Below are 27,820 nucleotides of genomic sequence, written 5' to 3'. Positions count from 1 at the left end.
GTACTTCCTTGGTGATTTTTTTTTCTATGTATGAAAGAAAACAACATTCTGGAATCACATGTAACCAGGCTGCCATTGATCTCAGTCGAGGAAAGAGACAATCGTTTCTGGCTAAACCGTTGCTTGCTGTTGCAAAGCCACGGCTGCCACCCAATGTCTACTCTTTTTTAACATAAATGAAAGAGAAATGCAGTGATAAACTAATGAGAGAACTATAAGGAATAAAAGAACATTAATATCACCTAAATTTGTTGTGAAATTTAAATTTTCATATCGTAATGTTGGTGTGATGACACCTATTGCTGAATTGTATTTTTATAAGAGAATAACCTCAGTGACCAAAAATGCCTTATAATATATGATTTTAACTAACTTTTTTTGATTTGCCAAAATGACCAACTAAATCGCAATGCGATCGATAATTCGCAACGTGATCTCCAGAATCGCAAATCAGTTCCCAGAATCGCAACGCGATTATGAAGAATCGCAATGCGATAGTACAAATTCGCATTGTGATTTTCCATAATCGCAACGCGAATATGAAAATCGCAACGCGAACATATAAATCGCAACGCGATTCTGACTATCGCAACGAGTATCCGTAAAATCGCAACGCGTATCCGTAAATCGCAATGACAATACGTAAAATCGCAACGCGATTACGTAAATCACAATGCGAATACGTAAATCGCAATGCGATCTGTAAATCGCAACGAGAATACGTAAATCGCAATGCGATCTGTAAATCGCAACGAGAATACGTAAATCGCAATGCGTATCCGTAAATCGCAACAACAATACGTAAAATCGCAACGCGTATCTGTAAATCGCAACGCGATTTTTAAAGCGCCATTATAATCGCTACACGTATTTTATTTTCAAATTCCAAACACGAATATTAATTATCGGAACACTAAACCGTCCACAGTATATCCCGTAATCGCAACTCATAACCTAAAACCTAAAAAAAATCACAACTCAGTCCCATCTCCATCTCTCACTCTCTACGGCGAAATCCGTCCCCATCTCCGAAGATTTCCGTCCTCATCTCCGGCGAAATCCCTCACAACCATTCACGGTCAGAAATCCCTCACAATCATTCAGAAATGAAAAATCAACCTCCGAAGGTTAGTTTTTTTAATTATTTTTATTTTGAAAATTTTGCATTATTTTAGGTTTTTCATATTGAAATTGATGATAAGTTTACTGGTAATTTCAATAATAGATTAACCATTTCACTTAGATTTCTTATTAAATTCATTCGATTGCTGCTAATACTGCTAAACTGTTTAGTCTTTAACCTTGTGAAATTAGTATTTGTATTTGTTTTGTCTTTTGGTTGAAGTAATGCAATCCATTAAAGTTTCAATTTGCAGAAGAAGAATAGTTTCTAAACTTAAAACTGCAACATGAAAATGAAAATCGCAACACGAAAATGACTATCGCAACGAGAGAAATGAAAATCGCAACGAGAAATGAAAATCGCAACGCGAAACCAAAATCGCATTGCGATTTTTATTTCGCGTTACGATTCTCTCGTTGCGATTTTCATTTCGCGTTGCGATTCTCTCGTTGCGATTTTCATTTCGCGTTGCGATTCTCTCGTTGCGATAGTCATTTCTGCGTTGCGATTTTCATTCTCTCGTTGCAATTTTCATTTCAACCAAAAGACAACAGTGTTACAAATTTTAGTTTCAAGAATAACTACTACTCTTTATGTTTATTGTTTTTGGTATCTTCACAGTGTAGTTTTTGGTATATCTAACTTGGTAGTTTATTGTTTTTGTAGAAATTTTTTTCGGCTTCATTGACATTAAGGAATAAAGTTAGCCTAGCCACTACAATTGCTTCGAAGCTTTCACCTGCACAAATAAAATTGTTTGAGGAAACCTGCTTCGAGCCATAGCTGAGAGTACAGCATCCGGGTGGAGATGTTAATTTGACCCATTTGTGGCTTCAGACCATGACTAGCGATCTACCCGACAATATACAACGTGGTGAGGAAGAGATATGGTTTCATTTTCCACCGGCGTATACTTGTTTTGGGCGGAAAGAGTTCTACTTAATCACTGGTCTACGATTCAGACACGATGATGTAGGCCGGTACACTCGTCATATCACCCACCCATCATGGTTATCCCGGGTTTTTCCTGATGAGTCAATAGAGAAGCCGAACTTACACGTCGAAGACCTGAAGAAATTGTTTAATAAGAAAGATGGTTTTACTCAGATGAATGACGTCGATGTTGTCCGAGTATGCCTTCTAGTACTTTTGTATTCCGACTTTTTAGGCAGAGAGGCCAGACAACCTATTCCTCAGGAGCTAATATTTTGGTAGAGGACCTAAATGCATGTAATCTGTTTCCGTGGGGTTAGTATATATGGAAAGCTACCTGGACTAAGTTGTCGACTGCCTTTGATGACCGTAAAAGTTTGCGTGGCGATGGGTCGAAATACACTTTGTCAGGCTTGTTTGGGCCTTTAAGGTAAGAATTTTCTATAATGTTTTCAAAATTATAATAATTATTTAACAATTACTAATGTTTGTTATTATATTGTTTGTAGATTTGGATATTCGAGGCTTTCCCCAGCATGCGGACATATGCATTAAAACTTCAAATGATATTCCTAGGGCTATTTCCTGGAAGAGGAAAACGTCTGTTGGATTGGGAAGACTTAATACCATATGCGACAATAAATAATGTAAGTTAACACAAATACTATCATATATAAACAAGTTATTAATAGTAGACGTTTAACTTTGTTTGAGTTTTTATATTTTTAGGAGGCCAACACTCCATTACAGAGAATGACACCCACGTAGGCTGAGCTTGCCACTGATTAGTGGCAAGCTAGTCAGCGTTTTTTTGATGGCACGAATGATGAGCAGCCTCCACTTCCTCCACTTCTAGAGCCATCACCTCACCCAGAGCCATCACCTGATCGACCCGACTATACACCTCTACAACGAGAGCCATCACTTATCCCGTCACATCATCGAGCATCTTCTCCACCATCACCTCATGATAGGCGACCGATAAAGATGCCACGACTTCTATCTCCCTGTTCTCCACCTCTACCTCCATGGGATGAGTCAAGGGAGTTACGTGATGAGGTCAATGCCTTGCGTGAAGAGATCGGTACTCTACGCGATAACGATGGTGCATGGCGTGTAGAGGTGTCTACTTTACGTGGTGAGGTTGCCGCTCTACATGAGATGGTAGTATCATTGCAGAATGAGGTTCATACTCTACGCAACGAGGTAAGTTTAAGATTTTCCATATTTAACTTAATGATAAATTTACTCGTAATTTCACTTAGATTAACCATTTCACTTAGATTGCTTAGTAAATTTATTCGGTTGCTGCCAATACTGCTAAACTGTTTATTCTTTAACACTGTGAAGTTAGTGTTTGTCTTTGTTTTCACTGTTTAAATATCATGTCTGTTTATTTACTGATTTTTGTATTTAATTATTTAGCGGCCCGATAAGGTGGATGCTTTACGTCGGGTTTTTCTTGCACGACGGAGTTCACGCATCAGACGGCGTGCACGTGCTATTAAGTCTCCGTACACCCCAATAGTGCGAAGACACCGCAAGAGAAGCCCGACTCGCCTGTCATCCCTCAAGAGTCCACTCCTATCGTTGAAGAGGCCCCTATCATTCCTCGAGAGTCCCTTCTTACCGTTCAAGAGGCCACTGTCATCGTTGAAGAGGTCTCTCCCACCATTCAAGAGCCCGATTCACATGGCGTCATATGTAAGATTCTTGAGAAACCCTCTGACGTGCCAGACATGATGGATGAGAGTTGGCTCTCGTATGAGTTACCGGCCAGTACCATTTCGGTATCTGAAGTGGAGAGGAGACAACTACCGGACACAATTCTGGATAACACCCTTTGGGCTAAGACCGCAGTTGATTTTTATCTACATGAGCGGAGCCAGGGGTGTTTCACTGACATATGCAAGCTCAACGATGATATCTATTTGTTGCTTGATCGGTCTTGGTGGGGCGTATTATTAGGGGTCGAAGACAATGGCTTTCGATGGAGGGGTAGTCTTATATTTTTTTTTATATTTCAATTTGATTTTTTTTTAAATTATGTAAGTCACTAATATATGTCTTTTTTGTAAAACAGCATATCGATGCGTGGGTGTCATGTCTTCTAATAATTAGGAAACTTAAGAAAAATAAAAGAAATACGATATACAATTATGTCGACGTCTTTTAACGCCGTTCACTTGAAGAATCAACGAGATGAATCATTTGCGTTGGGCAAGGACAAGCTAAACTTTATCCTGCATGGTGGGAGGTCGATAAGGTTAGTATTTATTTTAGATTGAGTTAAAGGTATTCATAAATAAGTGCGCAAATGAATGAATTATTACTTATGATTGCAGGTGTTTATCCTGTTTAGAAAGTAAACATTGGCTTCTCGTCGAGCTTCAGCTCCCATCCCTTAAGGCAATAGTATATGACAGCATGATAAATTACATATCATTGGCTAATTTAAGAGATATTATTAAGGGATGGAGCTCTCATTTGGCTAAATTCTTGGATGCAATAAATTATTGGACTCGTTCTGGAAACAAGAAGCCAAAGAAGCTCAATATTACAGTTAGCAGAGACGAGACCGCACCACAACAAACGAAGAAAGCCAGAGGGGATTGTGGTCCTCTCGTATGCACGTGCTTGGAGCGTTTGACGACAGGAAGTACACATTTTCTACCTCCCACCGATAGAGATAGAGGTGCAGTAGGCTTGTGGTTTCGGTATTTTATGGCTAGAGCGATATATGCGAGACGCTGCCTACCTGCATCCGCGTTATGAAAGTGTCCATAAACAATTGGTAAGTTTATAGGATTTTGGTTTGAAAATGTTTGGTTAAGTACCTAGAATTCAATAATTTTGTTTTAATGCTAAGGTTTAAATTCTACGAGTTTTCATTTATGAAATTTTGTTTTAGTTTTACTTAAGTTCATATACATATTATTTTAGGCCAAATTAGAGTTTATGTTTTATTCGAATTTTAAAATCGAAAGTTTCACGTAATATCAGAAATTTTATGTAAGTTCATGTGCATATTATTTTGGTCAAATTAGAATCTATGTTTTACTCGAATTTTAAAACCGAAAGTTTTACATAGATTCATGTACAAGTTATTTTACGTAAAATCCAAAGTTTAATGTAAGTTCATCTGCCGAATTTTTTTTAACCTAAATGTAACTTATATGTTCAAAGCATGGGCGAAACATAAGGGGGTAAAGGGAGCTTTGGTCCCGCCAATTATTTTTTAAAGTATTAATTAATATAAAAAATATATAATTTTTTAAAAAATAAATAAAGAAAATTTCATCAGACTCCTCTTAATTAAAAAAAAAATTTGTTTATGAAAAATAAAAAATATTTTAACTTCCGCTATAATAAATTTCTAATTCCGTCGTGCTGATAAGTTAAAAGTAAAAAAAGTAAAAGTCATTCTTAATAAAAATGATGATAATTCTGAATCTGATTTTTTTTTTTTTTTGGTTAAATCTTGAAAGATTTCTCCGTTCATCTGAATTCTCTGTTAAGGTTTAAGATTTATATTTCAGATCCAACTCTATTTAAAAGGTCATAAATAATGTTAATACTGGGCTCCACCCATTGTCGGTCCGGCCCACAAACCCTTCTTGTATAGACCTTACTGCCACCCTATATTTTAACATTTGAGATTTAATTTGTTTTTTTTTCTTATTCTTCGGCCGCTCGTTCTTTTTCAACTTTAATTTTCATTAATGAAATTAGCTGTCCCATATATAAAAGCTTTCTACATTTTACAATTTCATTAAAATAAATTAGAATTTAGTTGACGAATAAATTATATTATATGAGAACAATTCTTTTATCATTTTTAAGTTAAATTATTCAGTTATAATACAAAATATACGTCGGTTGCTTTTGGATATCCACATGTTCCTTGAACCTACGTCGGTTGCTTGCATGCTTGGAACGAAAAACACATTGGCAAATATTTGTCTGATTGTATGACCGAGGAATTGTGGTTGATATTTGTCCGTCAAACTCCTCAAGTTTGACACTATAACTGTTCAACATAATTTTCTCGTACATGAAAGATTCTTCAAATCCCATCATTCACGTGGATCGATCTCACACACAAACATCAAAACGGAAAAATCGTGCAAACAGTTGTGCCCGGCAGGCAATGAATTTTTGTAATGTATAAAGGTTTTGGTCGTTTTTATCCATTGCTTTCATTAATTTAGGCAGCTTTTCTGCTTTATTAATTGCTTGTTTTTAAGGCTTAGGGTAAATTTCATTTTTAACTATGACTGATTTTTACTCTTCATCATTTAGCTGTAAAAGGTTAGGCTAATATAATCTGAATTTTAGCGGCGTTTTAGTATATAAATGTTGCTACATAATCTGATTTTTAGCAGCGTTTATTAATAGTAAACGTCATTAACAGTTGCGATATTAAAAAATTAAATTTAAAGGTTAACGAGACACAATAAAATTTGAACTATTAAAATATTTAATAAAATTTGATGATTAAAAAAAATCGTATACCTAATAAATGCCATTTATAATTATTTACTTGGAATGAAAACCCTACACCACTAAATCATCATCTTTTTAGATCACGGGTTTTTCGTTTCACGTCAGAATGACCACGTGATTAATTTACATCTTTCATGCATTTCAGTTTTAGGGCTCAATAATTTGATTAGAATACATTACATTTTTAATATACGATTAAAGAAAAAAGTTCTCATAAATGTTAATATATTTTTTAATATTTTTAGTAAAGTGTTACCTAAAACATTTATACATGTAATCACCATTTTTCTCCAAACATTTACATTTTATTCAAATCCCAAACCTAAACAAATTAAACAAGTCGGAGGCCCAAGCCCGAAGCCCAACTACCAAATCCCAAAATACAACTATAAACCCAAAATCTAACTCCCGTAAACCCAACGCGGGCTCAACCAGATCCGACCCGACTTGACCCGACCCGGGTCAACCCTAGCCTAGCTGGCAGCCACCCAATGCACCCAACCAGCTTCCACCTCTTCTTGCACCAACCGAAGGCTATCCCAATTTTGCCCCAATCCTAGCTACACACCAACAGCACACTCCACGCCACCCTGCAAAACAAGGAAGAAGAAAACAAATTATAATCATTTTACTTTCAGAAAAAATGGGTATTTAACCCAGCGATTAAAATGTAACAAGTGTTTGAAAATCCCTTCAAAAAATACTATAATATCATGTTCAAGCAATAACAACATCTACAAAGGTTATTCATCATTATTTATTTTTATTTTTTCATTATATTCGATTAGTTGGTTCTTTTTAGTGTTCTTGCTTTGTTCGGTTCGAACACCAGTAAAAAAAATTAGTTAGAGTGAAACCATCCACTCGTGTTTCGTAAAAAATATATATGTATATAGTGATTCTTTTTTTTTAAAAGCCTTTGCATGTTCAATAAAAAAAAGAGATCTCATTATTTTAATCTAATCTAGCCTAATCTAATACCAACAATCCCAATACACTTTTACAACAAAATAATAACAAAAATAAAAAAGGGGTAAATTGGTCATACCTGGTCATCGGAGCGTCGCAGGAGTCCGTGGTAGCTGAACGGTTTTGGCCAAATTTCATGTGGATTGGGGTCATTTTAGATGAATTTAGGCTTCGGGTTAGGTTCAGGGTTGGTAGATCTACCTTCTGTAAAATTTTGGACGAGGTTTAGTATTTCCGACCGAATTTGGGTGAGAGAGAAGAGTTATTCTTTCTCCCTTTTCCCCCAGAAAATTGGCTCAAATGAAAAAAACATATGTTTGGTATTTATAGGTAAAGTTTAGGGGATAATCACGTTTTACTCCCTAAACTTTGCACGTGTTTTTGCATTTTGGTCTTTGTATGGACCAAAACTGCTATTTTTCTTTTTTAGTGCATATGTTGTTATTTTTGGGTTATTCACTGTTTAGTCACTCTAATCTTATCATTTTTTACATTTTGGTCCTATAGTGTTTAAATATGTAAATTTTCATTTTTTGCCTATTTTTATTTATTTTGGTGAATTTCTTTTTAGTCCCTTTAATTTACCCGTGTTTTTGCACTTTAGTCATGTGTAATGACTATTTAATTTTTTTTAAACTTATGTGGACCGATTATGTAATTTAGCCTTTTTATTTTAACAGATTATTTTAGGCTTAAATAAAAATGAAAAATTTCTCCTAGGTCCCTGAAGAATATGCTTGTTTTGTGTTTTAGTCACTAATTTGTTTAGTTTTATTTTATTTCGATTTAACCTTTAAATTTCTATTTATTTTAATTTAGTCCCTATTACATGTTCAATTTGTTCTTTCTAGCTTTGTAATTTAATATTTATGAAATTAGGTCCTTATATTTATGTTTATTTTATTTTATTTCTTTTTACTATTTTTTATTATTTGTTGTTTTAATTATTTTAATTAAGTTTCATTAATTATTTTGTTTCATAGTTTAAATTCTATATTTAGTTTTAAATTATATTAACACTCGAATCGAACTTAGAATTTAGGATGACACTCTAGTTTAATTAGGGAGCAATTCAAGTCGAGTTTTCGCATAAGATGCCCGATTACTCGAATCGATTGTTCGACTCTTAAAATTTATTAATGATTAATATTTTCTAAAAAACTTTAGGTTTAATAATTTAGACAAAAATTAGATTTTTAGTTAGCCCCTAACTTTAGAAATTGTTGATTTAGGTCCTTATTGTTTTAAGTCTTTTAGAAATCGATATTTTTAGGCCTTGACCTTTTAGTCCCGAACTTCAATTAGAACTCTTTTATTGACATAATTAATTAAGATTAATATTAGAGCCTCCATCTTAGGCTTGATTTCACATTTAGTCCTTTAATTAGGTGAATTCTTAATTTGGTCTTCATTTTTGCTCAAGGTTCAAATTTAATTATTCTAAATAATATTTATTAAAATTAATTTGAGGTAATGTTAAAACCTTTACTTTATGATAGATTTCACTCTAGTCTTTTAATTTAGGGAATAATTTGAGTTGGTCCTCGCCTAAATGCTTTAGGGACTATCTCGATTATTCGATTCGATAATTGATAACAAATCGAATAAGGTTAATATTAGGACCTATACTTCTAGGTTTGTGCCTTTAGGTCCTTTAATTTTCATAATTTGACATTTTAAGATAGAAAAAGCCTTTAATTTACCTTAGCTTAATTAGGATTAAATAAAAATTTGTTTGATTGCATTGTTTTTTAAACCTAAGGCAATGTTCACTTATTAGGGAATTAATGGTATATCTCTCGCAAGTATGCTCAGGGTTTGACTACTGGTGATTCCGAAATAGGTCGACATCTTTTTCAAAGACCGCATCATGATTTTCTAAAAACGAGGCAATATTCGTTTATTAGGCACAATAGTTGATCTCCCGCATTTACGTTGGGGAGCAAATGCTATCGGTCTCAATAAAGGAATACCCTTTTCAACTTTGCATCCGTAATGATTTTCAAATTAAATAAAGATCAAACTAAAAATTTCCTATTTTAAATATAGGGTAATCAACTAGGTACCAATTTTTGGGCGCTTGTGGGGGTGCTAATCATTCCCCACGCGTAACTGACTTCCGAACCCGATTTCTGGTTTTTCACAGACTTTAAAACTCGGTATTTTGATAAAAATAAAATGAATTATTAAAATCACCCGGTTTTTACGATGTTCCAATCGCACCTTAAATGATTGGTGACGACTCCTCACATTTCGAAAATTCTTTTCAAATAGAAAACCCCCGAGTTGGTATCAGTCTTTTCCCCGCCTGGGTGAAAAACGGTGTCGAAACTACCAAAAATGTTAATATTGGGCGCTACCTAAAATGTTTAATATTTTCGGTAAAACGCTACCTATAACATTATTTTTTTCTATCGAAAATGTTAATATTGGATTCTACCGGAAATGTTGAAATTAGTTAGCGAAATTAACATTTCCAATAAAAAATGTTTTAAGTAGCGCTTTATCGAAAATATTTAAAAAATATTAACATTTTCGATAGGACTTTTATTTAGCCATATATTAAAGCTATCGTACGACAGAATTACCAAATAATGACCACATTCTATCAAACTCAAAGAAAACATTACTGGTTACATTGATTTCATGCTTTCTGCTTTTGGTCAAATCTATACTTACTCCCTATAGTTTACCCAACTTGAAGAATTAATCCCTCTATTTAATTTTTTTGTAGATCTAGTCCATGTAATACACAAATTTGTAAATCTCTCAATCTAACCATTAAAGCAACTTCATTAATACCAACTCATACAAACAATTTAAAAGAATTATAAAAGATTGCAAAATAAAAAAATTAATTTAAAAAAAACTCAGAAAATGTTTCAAAGTTTATGTATACTGTATATATCTTCGCGCTCATATTTTAAAAGTCACGTAAATATCCCTTATTCTTCTATATTGTATCTCACTTTCTTTGAAGTAATTTGAATTCGTTCTCTTAAATGCATGTCCTATAAGCTAAATAATACAAATTATATTGAATATTCAATACTTTAACCTAATTTCTTCAATAAAAGATATATATTTCTTGGATGGGTGATAGAGAGAAAAGAGGCGGCGGCACGACGGGAGGATTTTCAATGAGATTGATAGGTATCTTGTGAGTTGAAGGTAGCAAATTTCTCAAAGTGTAGGCCATACAGGCGTGGGGTACGTGGTTCCTTCAGCCTACTTCACTCGTCCTTCAATTTTGGAATGAAATAAACATGAAAAAAATAGAAAAAATCATTAAAAAAAATTGCGGCTGATATTAATGTCCGTGAAACACTGAAACTCCTCAAGTTTGACAGACTACTATTCAACCTTCTTGTGAATGTTAAATTAAGGATATGTTGATGTTAAAATATAAAATCAGAGAATCGAAAATCAGAGAAGCGAAAATCAGAGCAAATCATTTTAGAAAACAAAATTTTAGCAGTTATGTACTTTTGAAATTTCTAATTGTACATCTAACTTTCTATTTTATGTAGTTTACACACTGATTAATATTAATATTTTGAATTCATCAAACGGTCTCAATGGTTAAAAATGGTGTTGTTTCTCTTAAAAGGTCATGGGTTTAAGCAATTGCGTATGCAGGTGTGTATATTGTCAATGATTAAAAAAGGCTATGAACATATACAATCTTATAATCACTCTAGACTATTCCAAAAATATAATTTAATATTGAGAAAATAACCTCAGTGACCAAAAATGCCTTATAATATACGATTTTAACCAACTTTTTTTGGATTTGCCAAAATGACCAACTAAATCGCAATGTGATCGATAATTCGCAACGCGATCTCCGATATCGCAAATCAGTTTCCAAATTCGCAACGCGATTCTGACTATCGCATTGCGATTTCCCAAATTCGCGTTGCGATTTTCCTAATTCGCAATGCGAATACGTAAATCGCAACGCGAATTTGGAAAATCGCAATGCGATTACGTAAATCGCAATGCGAATACGTAAATCGCAATGCGAATCTGTAAATCGCAACGAGATTCTGACTATCGCAATACTGAATTTCAAATTCGTTACTCGATTTCTGAATTCGCAACAGGTTTTAATTTCGCAACACAAATGTTTTGGGTATATAACTACGCAACAGAAGCAACTCATAACCTAAATCCCTAAATTGCAACTCATTCCATCTCCATCTATCACTCTCTTCGGCGACATCCGTTCCTATATCCAACGACATCCTTCCCCATCCGGCAACATGTTTTAGTTTCGCAGCTCGTTTGTTTAGTAAATTAATTTACAATAATGAAATCATCTAATGTTGATCATGTTTGGATAGATTTGTGTTTTGGAGGGTCATGGGAGAATGTTCATGGTGTTTGGATAAATTGAATTTAGAGCCCCTAAGTGGATTTAGGCTATCTTATCAGAGAAATTGTAAAGTTTATTTGTTAACCGACAATGAAGATGTTGAACGATTCATTGCTTACATTAGTGTTTCAAGTGATGATGTTACATTGTATGTTGTTAAACCTAGAAGTAGTGAAGTTAGGTCAGTAGCGGGTAGTAATCAACTAAGTTTTTTAACCCCAGTTTATGGTGCTCAAAATTTAATGGTTCCACCACAATTTCATCACCAAGCAAATATTGTTTCACCACATTTCCAATACCAAACACAATCTCAAAACCCACAACCTTTCCCTAATCCAAATCCCAATCAAATTTCAGCACCAAATTCCGGTTTTCGTATTGACCAGTTAGACGATGATGAGCCAACAGAAAAAATTGTAAATACTAGTCAGTATTCGAAATTTGATCTTGGTCAATACCCGAACTTTGATCTTGGTCAATACTCGGATTTTGATGATTTTTCAGAAGAAGAAACAGACCTTGCGTGTAATGATTTTGATATTGGTCAATACCCGAATTTTGATGATGAAACAACCGTTGCCAAAGAAGATGTAGTTGATGATAATGAGGAGGAAGTTACGACTGTAAATGAACATGTTGAACATCCATTCTGTAATTCATATAACACTGAAGAAGAAAAAGAAGAAGAAGAAATCCCCAAAGAAAAGTCACCGAAGAAAATGCCACGGGAGTATAACTGGAATATGCCAGAATTACTTCAGATACCGGAAGAAGAGTTGGTAAAGATAGCAGTTGATTGTTACACAAAAATTATTCGTATCAAGAAAGATGATTGTTTTGATACAAAGGAAGACTTGAAGATAGCTTTGTATACGAAATGTGTGGAAGATGGCTATCAACTAAAAGTTAACAAATCAAGCAAAGATCGTTTCGAAACAAGGTGTATGATTGACAAAAACTGTATGTGGCGTATGATTACAAAGAGGATAAAAGATTGCGAAATGTTTCAAGTTAGGACTTTTATTGATAAACATACATGTTCAAGAACCCAAGTTTTTCCTCACCATAGACAGGCACACAAAAAGGTGTTGGGTGGTTTTCTGGCTGAGTTAATGTTTTTGAATGGTAGGGTATATCAGGGACATGAAATTATGACTGACATGAATGCTCGGTTCAAGATTAGTATCTCATATTCTCAAGCTTGGAGAGCCAAATGTTATGCCTTGGAATTGTTGAGGGGGTCGCCAGAAGCATCGTTTGCCCAACTGCCGGCTTATTGTCACAATTTAAAGCTGAAAAATCCTGGGTCGGTAACTCATATCAAAATAGATAGAGATTGACGCTTTGAGTTGCTGTTTATCGCCATTGGTGCTGCGGTTAGTAAATCAATATAATTTTGTTGACTCATTTTTGTTAGTTACATGCATTTCACATTTAAATGATTATATTTCTTGTGTATATGATTTTGTAGATTCGTTCGTTTATTAATTGCATGCGCCCAGTTATTATAGTTGACAGAGCACATTTAAAAGGTCGATACCTTGGAGTAAACTTATTAGCAGTAGCCATGGATGTTAACAATGGGATACTACCAATAGCTTACGGGGTTGGCAAATCTGAAACCTCTGATTCATGGACATGGTTTATGGGGCATCTTAGGGATTGCATAGGTCCTATTAGCAATCTGAAAATCATATCCGATAGGGAAAACTCAATTGACAACGCTGTTAGAAGGTGTTTCCCAGATGCTTTTTATGGACTTTGTGGTATTCATTTGTATAGAAATCTAAAATCAAGGTCTGCTGGTATAAAAAATCACAAATGGACATACTGGAAGGCTGTAAAAGCTTATCGGGAAGTGGATTTTAATAAGCATATAAACTGTTTAAGACGTGTTTTGCCTCAGTGTGCTCAAACACTAGAAGATGTTGGGTTTGAAAGATGGTCAAGAGTACATCAACTTGGAGCAAGATATGGTTTCATGACGTCTAATAGTGCAGAATCAATCAACGCTCTAAGTCGTCATTCCCGGAAATTACCCATTACTATGTTAATGGAGTTTTTTCGAGCCTCTATTCAACAGTGGTACTACAAGAAAAGAAACCATGCAGGTATTATTTCTTTAAATTCGTAACTTATCATATATTTTACTAAGTATTATTTATTTAAATTTACAGGAACATTGGAACATCGTGTTACACCATGGACAGAAAAAAAGATAACTAAACGTGTTGTGAAGTCAACGTCATGGAGAGTTGAACCATGTTCAAACACTTTGTTTGAAGTACTGGATAATAACTTAAATGGGCTTGTCGATTTAAATGCAAAGACGTGTAGTTGTATGAAATGGCAAACATCTGGTTATCCGTGTGGCCATGTTATAAAATTTTCTCTTCATCTAAACCAAGATGATTCAAGCGTATACGCTATGGATTGCTACACTACAGAAGTATATCGACAGACTTATGGCGATATTGTCTACCCTATTCCACATCCTTCTGAGTGGGACATACCAGATGACTTACAAACAGTTTTGCCACCAGCCATGGACAGAAGGCTACCTGGTCGACCAAAAAGTCACGATCGTATACCGTCTAAGGGTGAAGAGAAGAAGAGATCGACATGTAGTCAGTGCAAGGAAAGTGGTCATACAAGGTTGACATATGGATCACCAGTGCCATCACAATCATCTTTTCCTCTACCAAAATATGGATCCTCATCAAAATCCCAATCACAACCGGCTTCACCTTTTGGGACTGTTAACTTAGGTGATTTTTAAATGCAAACGTTGTATTATGTGTATATTATGTGTGAACTTTTAACATTTTCAGTTAGGCATGTATTAGTAACTTGAGTTTGAACATTGCTATGATATGTTCAGTTGTTATCACTTAATAGACATTCATTTAACTATCGCAACGCGGAAATCGCAACGCGAATATGACTATCGCAACACGGAAATGACTATCGCAATGCGGAATTGACTATCGCAACGCGGAAATGACTAACGCAACGAGAGAATCGCAATGCGAAATGAAAATCGCAACGAGTGAATCGCAATGTGAAAATGAAAATCGCAACGCGAAATTTGCGATAGTCATTTCTGCGTTGCGATAGTTTGTTTTGCATTCAACATAATGCAGATTGAAATCAACAAATCAACTATTACATTTCAATCAATTAAACAAGCACAAATATTATGTACACATCAATTAAACAAATCAACATTTACAAATCATCTTTTACAAATCAATTAAACAATCAAATAATAATAATGAAATCAACTTTTGCACCCATACATCCATTTCACGCAGCTCACTTCAGGATTAACCTGCAGAAACCAAACATTGAATCAACAACACTTTCTACACATCTAAAACCTACAAAGAGCAAATTATTGAATTCTAGCTACTTAACCAAACATTTTCAAACCAAAAAGAGCAAATATGTTTAACAACACTTGCATTTGACTTACAAATTATTTATGGACACTTTCATAACGGATGCAGGTAGGCAGCGTCTCGCATATATCGCTCTAGCCATAAAATGCCGAAACCACAAGCCTACTACACCTCTATCTCTATCGGTGGGAGGTAGAAAATGTGTACTTCCTGTCGTCAAACGCTCCAAACACATGCATACGAGAGGACCACAATCCCCTCTGGCTTCCTTCGTTTGTTGTGGCGCGGTCTCGTCTCTGATAACTGTAACATTGAACTTCTTTGGCTTCTTGTTTCCAGACTTAGTCCAATAATCAATTGCATCCAAGAATTTAGCCAAATGAGAGCTCCATCCCTTAATCATATCTCTCAAATAAGACAATGATATGTAATTTATCATGCTGCCATATACTATTGTCTTTAGGGATGGGAGCTGAAGCTCGACGAGAAGCCAATGAGTACGGTCCAAAACAGGGATAAACACTTGCATCGAAATGTAATAATTCAAATTGCGCACTTATTTATGAACACCTTTAAAATATTTAAACAAATATACTAACCTTATCGACATCCCACCATGCAGGATAAAGTTTAGCTTGTCCATTAGCCAACACATATGATTCATGTCGTTGATTCTTCAAGTAAACTACGTGAAAAGACATCGGCATAATTGTATATCACGTTTTTTTAATATTTTTCTTCAATTTCCTTACAATTAGAAGACGTGTCACCCATGCATCAATATGTTGTTTTACAAAAAAAAAGACATATATTAGTGAATTACATAAATTTTAAAAAAAATTAATCAAACTGAAATATAAGAAATATAAGACTTACCCCCCATCGAAATAGCCGTTGTCTTCAACCCCTAATAATACACCCCACCAAGATCATTCAATCAACAAATGCATATCATCGTTGAGTTTGTATATGTCAGCGTAACACCCATGGCTCCGCTCATGTAGATAAAAATCAACTGCGGTCTTAGCCCAAAGGGTATTATCCAGAATAGTTTCCAGTAGTTGTTTCCTCTCCACTTCATCTGCCGAAATGGTACTGGCCGATAACTTATACGAAAGCCAACAATCATCCATCATGTTCGGCACGTGAAGGGGCTTCTCAATAATTCGATATATTACGTCGTGTGAATCGGGCTCTAGAATGTTGGGAGGGACCTCTTCAACGATGACAGTGGCCTCTTGAACGGTGGGAGTGGACTCTTGAGGGATGATAGAGGCCTCTTGAACGATAGGGGAGGCCTCTTGAACGATGACAGGTGAGTCGGGCTTTTTCTTACGGATTCTTCGCACTATTGGGGTGAACGGAGACGTAATGGCACGTGCACGCCGTCTGATGCGTGAACTCTGTCTTGCAAGAAAAACCCGACGTAGAGCATGCACCTTAGCGGGCCACTAAAAATAAATTAATACATAAATCAGTAAATAAACAGACATGATATTAAACAGTGAGAACAAAGACAAATATATTTCAAACTTGCACGGTATTCACCCAAGTCATTATTATATCATTGTTAACAAAATGCATCAGATAACATTCCAGAAGTAAGCACTTATATAAACATTTAAAAGGACAATATATAGCTTTAGTGCAGGTTCAATGACAACATAAAGAGTAGTAGTTTATTCTTGAAACTTAAATTTTCAACACTGTGAAGTTAGTATTTATCTTTTGGTTGAAGTAATGCAATTCATTCAAGTTTTAATTTGCAGAAGAAGAATAGAATCTGCAAATGACTATCGCAACGCGAAAATGACTATCGCAACGAGAGAATCGCAATGCGAAATGAAAATCGCAACAACAAAATCGCAACGCGAAAATGACTTTCGCAATGCGAATTTGACTATCGCAACGAGAGAATCGCAATGCGATTTTCATTTCGCATTGAGATTCTTTCGTTGCGATAGTCATTTTCGCATTGCGATAGTCATTTTCGCATTGCGATAGTCATTTTCGCATTGCGATTCTCTCGTTGCGATAGTCATTTTCGCATTGCGATAGTAAACTATTCTTCTTCTGCAAATTGAAACTTGAATGGATTGCATTACTTCAACCAAAAGACAACCAAAAACAAATACTAACTTCACATGGTTAAAGAATAAACAGTTAAACAGTATTGGCAGCAACCGAATGAATTTACTAAGCAATCTAAGTGAAATTACGAGTAAATTTATCATCAAGTTAAATATGAAAAATATTAAACTTACCTCGTTGCGTAGAGTATGAACCTCATTCTGTAACGATGCTACAATCTCACGTAGAGCTGCTACCTCACTACGTAAAGTAGACACCTCAACTCGCCATGCACCATTGTCATCGCGTAAAGTACTGACCTCCTCACGCAAGGCATTGACCTCATTACGTAACTCCCCTAACTCATCCCGTGGAGGTGGAGGTGGAGATCAGGGAGATAAATGTCGTGGCATCTTTACCGGTCGCCTATCATGAGGTGATGGTGGAGAAGAGGCTCGATGATGTGACAGAATATGTGATGACTCTCGTTGTAGAGGTGTATATTCGGGTCGATCAGGTGATGGCTCTGGGTGAGGTGATGGCTCTCGAAGTGGTGGCTGCTCATCATCCGTGCCATAAAAAAAAGCTTACTAGCTTGCCACCAATTAGTGGCAAGCTCAGCTTCCGTGGGTGTCAGCCTCTGTAATGGAGTGTTGGCCTCCTAACAATATAAAAGCTCAAACAAAGTTAAATGTGTACTAGTAATAACTTGTTTATAAACATATGGTAGTATTTGTGTTAACTTACATTATTTATTGTAGTATACGGTAGTAAATATTCCCATTGTTGCAAGGACCATTTCCTCTTCCAGGAAATAGCCATAGGAATATCATTAGAAGTTTTTAATGCATATGTCTGCATGGCGGGAAAGGCCTCAAATATCCAAATCTACAAACAATATAATAACAAACATTAGTAATTGTTAAAGAATTAATTATAATTTTGGAAACATTATATAAAAATTATTACCTTAAAGGCCCAAATAAAGCCTGACAAAGTGTATTTGGAACCATCGCCACGCAAACTTTTTCGATCATTAAAGGCAGACGACAACTTATTCCATGTAGCTCTCCATAGATACGAACCCCACGGAAATAGGTTCCATGCATTTAGGTCCTCTACCAATTTAATTAGATCATTAGGAATAGGTTGTCGGGCCTCTCTGCCTAAAAAATCGGCTTGCAAAAGTATTAGAAGGCATACTCGGACAACATCGACGTCATCCATCCGAGTAAAACCATCTTTCTTATTCAATAATCTCATCAAGTCTTCCACGTGTAAATTCGACTTCTCCGTTGACTGCTCAGGAAAAACCTGGGAAAACCATGATAGGCGGGTAATATGTCTAGTGTACCGATCTACATCATCGTGTCCGAAGCGTAGACCGGTGATTAAGCAAAACTCCTCCCGCCCAAAACACGTATACGCCGGAGGAAAATCAAACCATATCTCTTCATCACGACGTTGTATAGTCTCTGGTAGATCGTTAGTCATGGTTTGAAGAAACAGATGGGTCAACAAAGCATCTCCACCCGGATGTTGTACTTTCAGCCATGGCCCGAAGCAAGTATCCTCAAATATTTTTCTTTGTGCAGGTGAAAGCTTCGACGCAATTGTTTTGGCCAGGCTTACTTTATTTCTTAAGGTCAATTGAGCCGAATAAAAGTTCTGCAAAAATAATAAACATACCAATTTAGATATACCAAAAACTACACTGTGAAGATATGAACAATAAACATAAAGAGTAGTAGTTTAATCTTCAAACTTAAATTTGCAACACTGTGAATTTAGTATTTGTTTTTTGGTTGAAGTAATGCAATTCATTCAAGTTTCAATTTGCAGAAGAAGAATAGTTTCTGAAACTTTAAATCGCAACACGAAAATGAAAATCGCAACACGAAAATGACTATCGCAACGCGAATTTGACTATCGCAACGCGAAATGAAAATCGCATTGCGATTCTCTCGTTGCGATAGTCAAATTCGCATTGCGATAGTCATTTTCGCATTGCGATTCACTCGTTGCGATAGTCATTCTCGGTTTCAAATACTAAAATTGAAAGAAACTTGAATGGATTACATTACTTCAACTAAAAAACAAAATAAAGACAAATACTAATTTCACAGGGTTAAAGACTAAACAGTTTAGCAATATTGGCAGCAATCGAATGAATATAATAAGCAATCTAAGTGAAATGGTTAATCTATTATTGAAAACACCAGTAAACTTATCATCAATTTCAATATGAAAAACCTAATAATAATGCAAAAATTTCAAAATAAAAATAATTAAAAAAACTAACCCTCGGTGGTTGATTTGGTTGCTTTTCCATTTCTGACCGTGAATGATTTCGCCGGAGATAGAGACTGTTATCGTCGTGGGGACTGATTTCGTCGGAAATGGGGACGGATGTCGCCTTAGAGAGTGAGAGATGGAGATGAGACTGAGTTGTGATTTAGGGTTTTAGGTTATGAGTTACGATTACGGGATATACTGTGGACGATTCAATGTTCCGATATTTTAATATATTCGTGTTTGGAATTTGAAAAAAAATACGCGTTAATACGAATGGCGCTATGTAAATCGCATTGCGATTTACGTATTCGCATTGCGATTTACGTAATCGCATTGCGATTTTCCAAATTCGCGTTGCGATTTACGTATTCACATTGCGAATTAGGAAAATCGCAACGCGAATTTGGGAAATCGCAATGCGATAGTCAGAATCGCGTTGCGAATCTGGAAACTGATTTGCGATACCGGAGATCGCGTTGCGAATTATCGATCGGATTGCGATTTAGTTGGTCATTTTGGCAAATCCAAAAAAAGTTGGTTAAAATCGTATATTATAAGGCATTTTTGGTCACTGAGGTTATTTTCTCTAAATTATAATTACTACAAGATTTAAAATAAAAAATATGTTTAAATTAAATTTTTATTTTTAAATTTTTATTTTTATAATTACACATATAGTGTCATTAAATTATATTTTTAGTTTAATTAATAACTTTAAAATTTTATATTTTTATTTAAATGTACATCTACATATGTAACTGAAGTATAACTTATTAAAAGTAAAGTGAATTTAATGTCTGTAGTCCCCTTTTAGATTCACACAGTGTTGGCATCGTCCTTCCCTATAAATAGGGATGGACATTTAACATGGATAATACATCCTTAGGCAGCTCATTTCCTTATTTGATTGGAAATCATATCTTTTACAATTATGTCAATCTTTTTCATCTTACTCGTTTTCGTCACTTTTGCTTTGCGTTACCACTTCAAATCCCAACAGCAAGGCAAGCTCCAAGAGGCTAAGCAGCCTTCTCTTCCGCCAGGCCCTAAACCTTGGCCGATTATCGGAAACTTACCCGAATTAATCAGATACAAGAAAAAAACTTCGGTGTCTCATTGGGTACACAGTTTCATGAAAGAAATGAACACCGATATAGCTTGCATTCGCCTAGGAAACGTTCATGTGATTCCCGTCACTTGTCCGGAAATCGGTCGAGAGTTCTTGAAAAAACAGGATGCTGTTTTTGCTTCCAGACCGCTTACAATGGCCACTGATGTGCTTTCGAAAGGACACTCAACCTCCGCTTTTGCACCCTTGGGAGATCAGTGGAAGAAAATGAGGAAAGTTATGGTTAGCGAGATGCTTTCAAAGGCAAGGCATCAAATGCTTTACCAGAAAAGAGTTGAAGAAGCTGATAACCTCGTGTATTACGTTAATAACCAATGCATAAATTCCAATGAAGGTGGCCTTGTGAACTTAAGAGTGGCTTCCCGACACTATTGCGCCAATGTGACGAGGAAAATGTTGTTCAACCGGAGATACTTCGGAGAAGGGAAAGCAGATGGTGGACCTGGTTATGAGGAAGAAGAATACGTCGAAGCCATTTTCACTACTCTTGCTCATATTTATTCCTTTTGTATATCCGATTACTTACCGGTTTTGAGAGCCCTGGATCTGGAGGGACATGAGAAAATAATGGAGGCAACTAGGGTTATGGACAAGTATCACCATCCCATAGTTGAAGACAGGATTCGACAACGGAGAGATGGCAAGAAAGACGAACTCAATGACTTGCTAGATGTTTTGGTTTCTTTGACCGATGACAACGGCAACCCACTACTGTCGACGACCGAGATCAAAGCAGAAATCTGTGTACGTCTTTCCTTCTCTCTAGTTGTTTTTAACGTGATATAACACAAACACATGCACGCATACTGTACATATTATCTAGTATATATATATTGATAAGCTTGTAAATTTTCAGGAAATGAATCTTGCTGCAGTGGATAATCCATCAAATGCCTTAGAATGGGCACTAGCTGAGATGTTGAATAAACCTGAGACGCTACAAAAGGCCAAAGATGAATTGGATAATGTTGTTGGAAAAGATAGGTTAGTTCAAGAATCTGATTTCCCAAAACTGAACTACGTCAAGGCATGCGCAAGAGAAGCCTTTAGACTCCACCCCATCTCACCATTTATCCCTCCTCATGTGTCCGTGGCCGATACAACAGCGGCCGGCTACTTCATCCCAAAGGGTAGCCATGTGGTCCTTAGCCGGGAAGGGCTTGGTCGAAATCCTAAAGTTTGGGACAATCCAAGCGAGTTCAAGCCAGAACGTCACCTCCAGGGTTGTAATGAAGGCGAAGAAGTGGTGCTTGCAGAGCCGGAGTTGCGGCTCTTATCGTTCAGTAGAGGAAGGAGAGGGTGTCCAGGGGTGGTGCTCGGAAGTTCGATGACTACCATGTTGTTTGCCAGGCTTTTGCATGGCTTCGATTGGAGCATACCAGCGAATCAGGGAACCATTGATCTTAGCCAGCCAATGGGAGAATCGTTTCTGGCTAAACCGTTGGTTGCTGTTGCAAAGCCACGGTTGTCACCCCACGTCTACCCTTGTTCAAGTTAAATCACAGTGACCGATAAATATGATGATCAAAGTAACGGTAGAAATAAAAGAAGGATGAATATCACCTTCTGTAGAAACTAATAACTCAGCTCGTAAAGGTTAGTGTGATGATATGTATTTTAAAGTATAAATAAATTATATGTATTTCCTTAGTGATTTTTTTTTCTATGTATGAAAGAAAACAACATTCTGGAATTTACTATAATTCATTGCTCATGTAAATTATCAAAACATTTTATCCACGGAGATGGAGACATCACAATCACAATGCGCCTGTTCATTGAGGAACACTTTTAGTTGAGATTAAAGCACATTTTAAATAATTGTTGTTAGTGAAATATTTTTTAAATGGATAGAGTTTAAATTGCGTAAACAATTTTATGTTTTTCATATTTATTATTATTTTTTAAAAATATTTTTGGAATCATACCTAATTAAATAAATGATATTTAAATTGTGTAAATAATTTCATATTTTTAGGTTTATCATTATTTTGAAAATTATTTTTAAAATCATAAACAAAAATATACCTTCGTTGGCTTTTACACCTTTTGAAAGCTCAACATAACGGATCGAATAAGCTGTAGTCTATGCCGAGAATAACGAGAACGTGATAATCCGAATTTCTTCTTAAAATAATTTTTTCTTTTGAAAAACTTGAGTTCAAATAAATGCATCTACAGTGTGTATGTATTGTCAATTGTCTATTAACACGAAAGGTAAGTATTTCTGAAATTTCAATGGAAAATTATTGATGTTTACACTAAGAATCAATACAATAATATAGCACTCGAAAAAGGAAAAACGAAACGAAACAAAACAAAACAAAATTAGCTTCTAATGCCATATCGGTGGTAGTAACAGTAACTCATTAAGTACAGAACAAGTTGGAGCATGCAGTGCGTAAATATGAAGAAAATATAAGAGGGATTAGACTCTGGAAGTTCCAAGCTTTCGTTCAAACATGCGTTTCAAAAGGAAAATTTGAAGGATGCTTGCGGCTACAAGTGCAACTGATTCCAGCATTGCCTTGTGAAGTGCTCGTCGCCCCATGTTATCATTCACTGCACAACATATTACGTTCAAAAATGTCGAAATGGTGACATTCAGATCAAAACCTACTATGTCGTCATGTATTCCCTGCGAGCTATGAGAAAGATTGCATGTGCCATGCACGTCAACACACTGGGCATCCGAGGCCATCCGTCCGAGGCTATCCGAGCGAGCTATGCGAGGGCATCCGAGGGCAAGAGGAATCACGCGAGGAGCAGGAGGGAGTGCATGGCGACCTACAAGGTTGCCCGGAGTGTATGGCGACCTACAAGGTCGCCCGGAGGGCATGGCGACCTATGCTTAGGGACATGCATGGCTGGTCACGTAGTAGGTCGTCCGGAAGGCATGGCGACCTACGGCCAACACTATAGATTTCACCCTATTTGAGTAATTAATCTTGAGAGAGCATTGTCTCGTGAAATAATTTGTTCAAGAACGTTATGTCGAGAGTTTACCCGTCTGAGCCTCGAGAAAATGCTGCTCGAATTGAATGTTGTAAAGGGAAAACAGAATGGAACCGATCATCTAAATTCACCATCTTTTGCATGCTGATGACTGTACGTAAAATGCCCCACTTTTATATCAAAATCAATGGTTTCATGATACGGAGATTTGTTAGAAAAGCAGAATCTGTAAACCCCTTTCTTGTGGACAACAAACTCGTACTTCTCACTTACTCTGTTACGAAAATCATGAATCTGGTCCCCTGATGGTCCCGTTATCTGCCCATCTCACCATTAATTAATTCACAATAAAAAGTAAAACCTGGAATCAATCAATCTGATGATTAAACGATTTCAAAGCCAGAAAAGAGGAAAAAAAGAAGAAAGGTTACCACAAGATCGACGCCTTCGTTGTTAAAATTCCAAGGGGCATCAGACTTAATTACGACGTAAGAGACGTGAACAGTGTCGCCTTCGTACTTGACGTCATGGGACAAACATTCTTCTCTGTCTATCACGAATCTCACCCCTTCCGCTACGTTTAAGCTCCATAGGAAAAAACCCATTGCTACCCATGCAATTTCGCTTCTTTTCCCGTCATCTCTACGAAACAAGAACATAATCCTACAGCTTTAGATCATTGGTGGTTGTTGTTTTTAACATGACAAGAGAAAGAGATAATAAGAAAAAATTAACCATAATTAGTAATACCTAGAAGATGTGTTTACTCGCTGAAATTTGATATGTTTGAACCTCCCAAAAAATTGATTAAATTGGAAAGTTCCCTGCTTTAGAAACCGGAACAGAACATAAGAAACTCGTAACTGTTGGTTAGTTTGACCGCAAATATTTGTCCTTGGCTGAGGTTTCTTTTGTTTCTCACAATACTAAACGATGTCGCTTCAATGGGCGCTTTTGGTCTCCATCTTTTAGGCTTGCGTGTCCTAATATCTTTGGATTATTTTCCTTCACATTCTTCTATCCAAACATATAGTCTAGCTCTAAAGCTCGCCGTTTCGGATCCACTTTGTCTTTTTCCAAGCCGCATCTCTAGCAGCTAGCTTTCACTAGTTCCATCTTCTGATGCTTTATCATGGGTTCTGAAATATCAAAGCTCAAATTTTGAGAATTTTTTAAAAATTGTTTCTCACAATGTCTGCAACCACCAACCTCATCTGTTGTAGCTTCTCTCACGTACCTCAAAACTCTTCGAAGTTCAACACTTTAATCCGAGCTAGAAACCTTAGCCAACAAAGTCCCTTACTTTACAAAAGGAACTCGAATTTCTCAGTATTTCTAAATCCCCACAATCACAAGCCTTTAATTTCCCCATTTCAGCAAAAGGGTGTTCTTCAAATATGTAAGAGTACCTTAAACACCCAGAATTCAGAAGAAGAAAGGGGTCAGGATAAAGGGCTTTCGGATAATAATAACAATAAAGAAGGAAGGGATTGGACGACCTCGATTTTGCTTTTTGTGTTGTGGGGTGCTCTCATGTACTATGTTTTCAATCTCACACCTGACCAAACCCCGGTATTTTCCAAACCCAACTTCTTGTTCTTGTTATATATATGTGTACATTTCTTTTCTTTTTTTAATGGTGACTGCATTTCTTGTGTTCTTTGATTTGGAATTGAGATGAAATTTATAGTAAAGTGGCTTTCATTACTCAAAATAGCTTGCTTTTTCTTGGATGCAGCCTTTAGTATTCTGATTTATGTGCTGGTTTTCTTTCCTTGCTGTGGTTATTGTTAATCATTTTCTGAACAATAACATCATTGCTAAAGCTTGGGTTTCAGATGTCATGTTCATTGGTTACACTTGTTCTCCAGAGAAGTTTCTTCACGGCCTTTTGACAGTTTAAGTTTTCCATTTCCTTTTGCTATACTTGTTTCTGCATTCATATGTGGTGCTTGTGTTTGTTTTGCATGCTAATTATGACTTATATAGAAATGTTAATAACATATGAACATGATGATGTGATATCACGTTCTCCGGGTTATGCCTAAGGCTGGCTGGCTGAGAGTTACATATTTAGAAATTCATGAAGTAATAAAGTTAACATCTGCATTGTGTCCTTAACATGGGATTGTGAACTCTTTGCAGTCAAGGGACATGTATTTTTTGAAAAAGCTACTGAATTTGAAGGGAGATGATGGTTTTAGGATGAATGAAGTACTTATCTCCCTGTGGTACATCATGGGATTGTGGCCATTAGTGTACAGCATGCTGCTACTTCCAACAGGCAGAAGGTGCCTTCAACTTCTCTCACTACTTCCCTTATCTGAACATCTTATCTCCGTCATGTTATCCTTGTGTTGAAATCGATGATAATTGATTATATATTCTTACAAATGGAACATGCAAAAGGACTGAGGGACATAGTAGAATTATTTGAATCGATGATGATTTAGTTTTGTTGCATTTATTTCTGAAGCAAATGTAATAGGATTCGGGTTCAGCACACTATCTAATAGGTCTAAACTTTGACATATTAGTAGGGGACCCTATGCTGCCAGTTGTAGTTATCGAGACTTGAATCCATGGCCCGTCTTATTGTTGTGCCAAGAGGCTCATTCTCTTCATTGTGTTAACTCGTTCAATCAGTCTAATTGTAGTTAAGATATTATATATCTGCAGCTCAAAAAACAACATTCCCACCTGGCCGTTTCTAGTACTTTCATTCTTTGGTGGTGCATATGCTCTTTTACCATATTTTGTTCTATGGAGTCCACCACCACCACCTGTTGAAGAAAATGAACTCGGAAAGTGGCCTTTGAATTTTCTGGAATCAAAATTAACTGCTGGGGTAAGTACTTCTATTTCTCCCCTGCATACAGTATCCTCATATTTGAGCATCTATAACCAAACTGTTAATTTCCATAAAATTTAATAATGTGGGATAAAACCACTTTGTTTCATTGATAAAAGTAACAAAAAAATTGTTTTGGTGCAAAAATGTAAAATAACTTCATTACACATCAGGTGTCACTTGCTGCGGGAATAGGTTTAATCATTTATGCAGGTTTAGCAGATGCTGATATTTGGAGAGAGTTTTATCAGTATTTCAGGGAAAGCAAATTTGTAAGATCGTTGATCTTTTGAGTACTCATGAAGGATTGTGATTGTCTTGACAGTATGCTGTTATTATGTCAAGGAACTCGAAATATATTCATGCTGAGAATCAATTCTCTATGTTGCAGATTCACATCACGACCCTAGATTTTACTCTACTATCTGCATTTGCTCCTTTTTGGGTTTATAATGATATGACTGCCCGTAAATGGTAAGAAAATAGAGAGATTATTATGCCCTTTCTTTGAATCTAAAGTTCAAAACCGATAAAAGGTGTTTATTTGGCATGGCATAAGTTGCTGGAATGCTTTTCCTATTTGCAGGTATTACAAAGGTTTTTGGCTTCTTCCCTTATCATTGGTGCCATTCATAGGTCCTGCACTTTATCTTGTCTTACGGCCATCACTGTCAGATTTGCCTGTAACAGTTAGTACAACTACTTCCAAGCAAAATTAGAACTTAAGCTCCACTTCTTCTGGTGATGAACTTATACGACCTCAGAAAGGGGTCCCCAAGACGATAGAATTAGATAGTGAATGAAGGCATCCCAGTAAAAAATGGAGCCGGTGCCACATGATGAGTTTATTCCTCTTACAGGTGCATCAAGAAATTATCACATAAAGTTTCCTACCTCTATATACATATATATGTTCGGTAACAAAAAAATATGCATATGTACGTATAAAAGTTTTCGTTACAGTGAGATTCTGCTGATGTATGGTATACTTTTTTATTGGCATGTAGTTTATAAGAACTTGTTTCGTTTGCTATGAAGTAACCTAACAGCTGAAGAGTGTTCGATTGTAAAACTGATGATACAAATGATAAAGAAAGCAGAAGTGAAACAGAATTATAAGAGAAGAACGAGAACAAAGAAGAGTTTTAGAAGAATGATTGATAACTGAGGCTTTTATTATTATTCCAAAAACGTGCTTTTACCGATACAA

The 27,820-nt window shown here is 36.0% G+C and overlaps 2 protein-coding genes and 1 pseudogene across 3 annotated transcripts; 2 read left to right on the top strand and 1 right to left on the bottom strand.

Annotated features, from left to right (window-relative positions):
* Window positions 1-5: 5 nt before the first annotated feature.
* LOC120152475 lies at window positions 6-27,641 on the top strand. Of its 2 annotated transcripts, XM_039164693.1 has the most exons (7): window positions 6-26; window positions 24,946-25,331; window positions 25,905-26,050; window positions 26,439-26,607; window positions 26,784-26,882; window positions 27,002-27,084; window positions 27,197-27,641. In XM_039164693.1, exons 2-7 carry the CDS (start codon window positions 24,951-24,953, stop codon window positions 27,327-27,329), a joined length of 1,011 nt encoding a protein of 336 aa, XP_039020624.1. In that variant the 5' UTR covers window positions 6-26; window positions 24,946-24,950; the 3' UTR covers window positions 27,330-27,641. The 2 variants fall into 2 exon arrangements, with proteins under 2 accessions (XP_039020624.1, XP_039020623.1); XM_039164692.1 differs by lacking the exon at window positions 6-26 and having other exon boundaries at window positions 24,828-25,331.
* On the top strand, window positions 20,591-22,362 carry LOC120152476 (isoleucine N-monooxygenase 2-like). The gene is made up of 2 exons (XM_039164695.1): window positions 20,591-21,548; window positions 21,661-22,362. The coding sequence occupies exons 1-2, from the start codon at window positions 20,607-20,609 to the stop codon at window positions 22,300-22,302; spliced, it is 1,584 nt and encodes a 527-aa protein (XP_039020626.1). The 5' UTR covers window positions 20,591-20,606; the 3' UTR covers window positions 22,303-22,362.
* On the bottom strand, window positions 23,233-24,364 carry LOC120152340 (annotated as a pseudogene).
* Window positions 27,642-27,820: the final 179 nt, after the last annotated feature.

The sequence above is a fragment of the Hibiscus syriacus genome, unplaced genomic scaffold (genome assembly GCF_006381635.1).
Source record: "Hibiscus syriacus cultivar Baekdansim isolate YM2019G1 unplaced genomic scaffold, ASM638163v2 tig00111088_pilon, whole genome shotgun sequence".
Taxonomy (NCBI): domain Eukaryota; kingdom Viridiplantae; phylum Streptophyta; class Magnoliopsida; order Malvales; family Malvaceae; genus Hibiscus; species Hibiscus syriacus.
The sequence above is the reverse complement of the archived record's forward strand: the minus strand, read 5'-3'. Positions and strand labels throughout refer to the sequence as shown.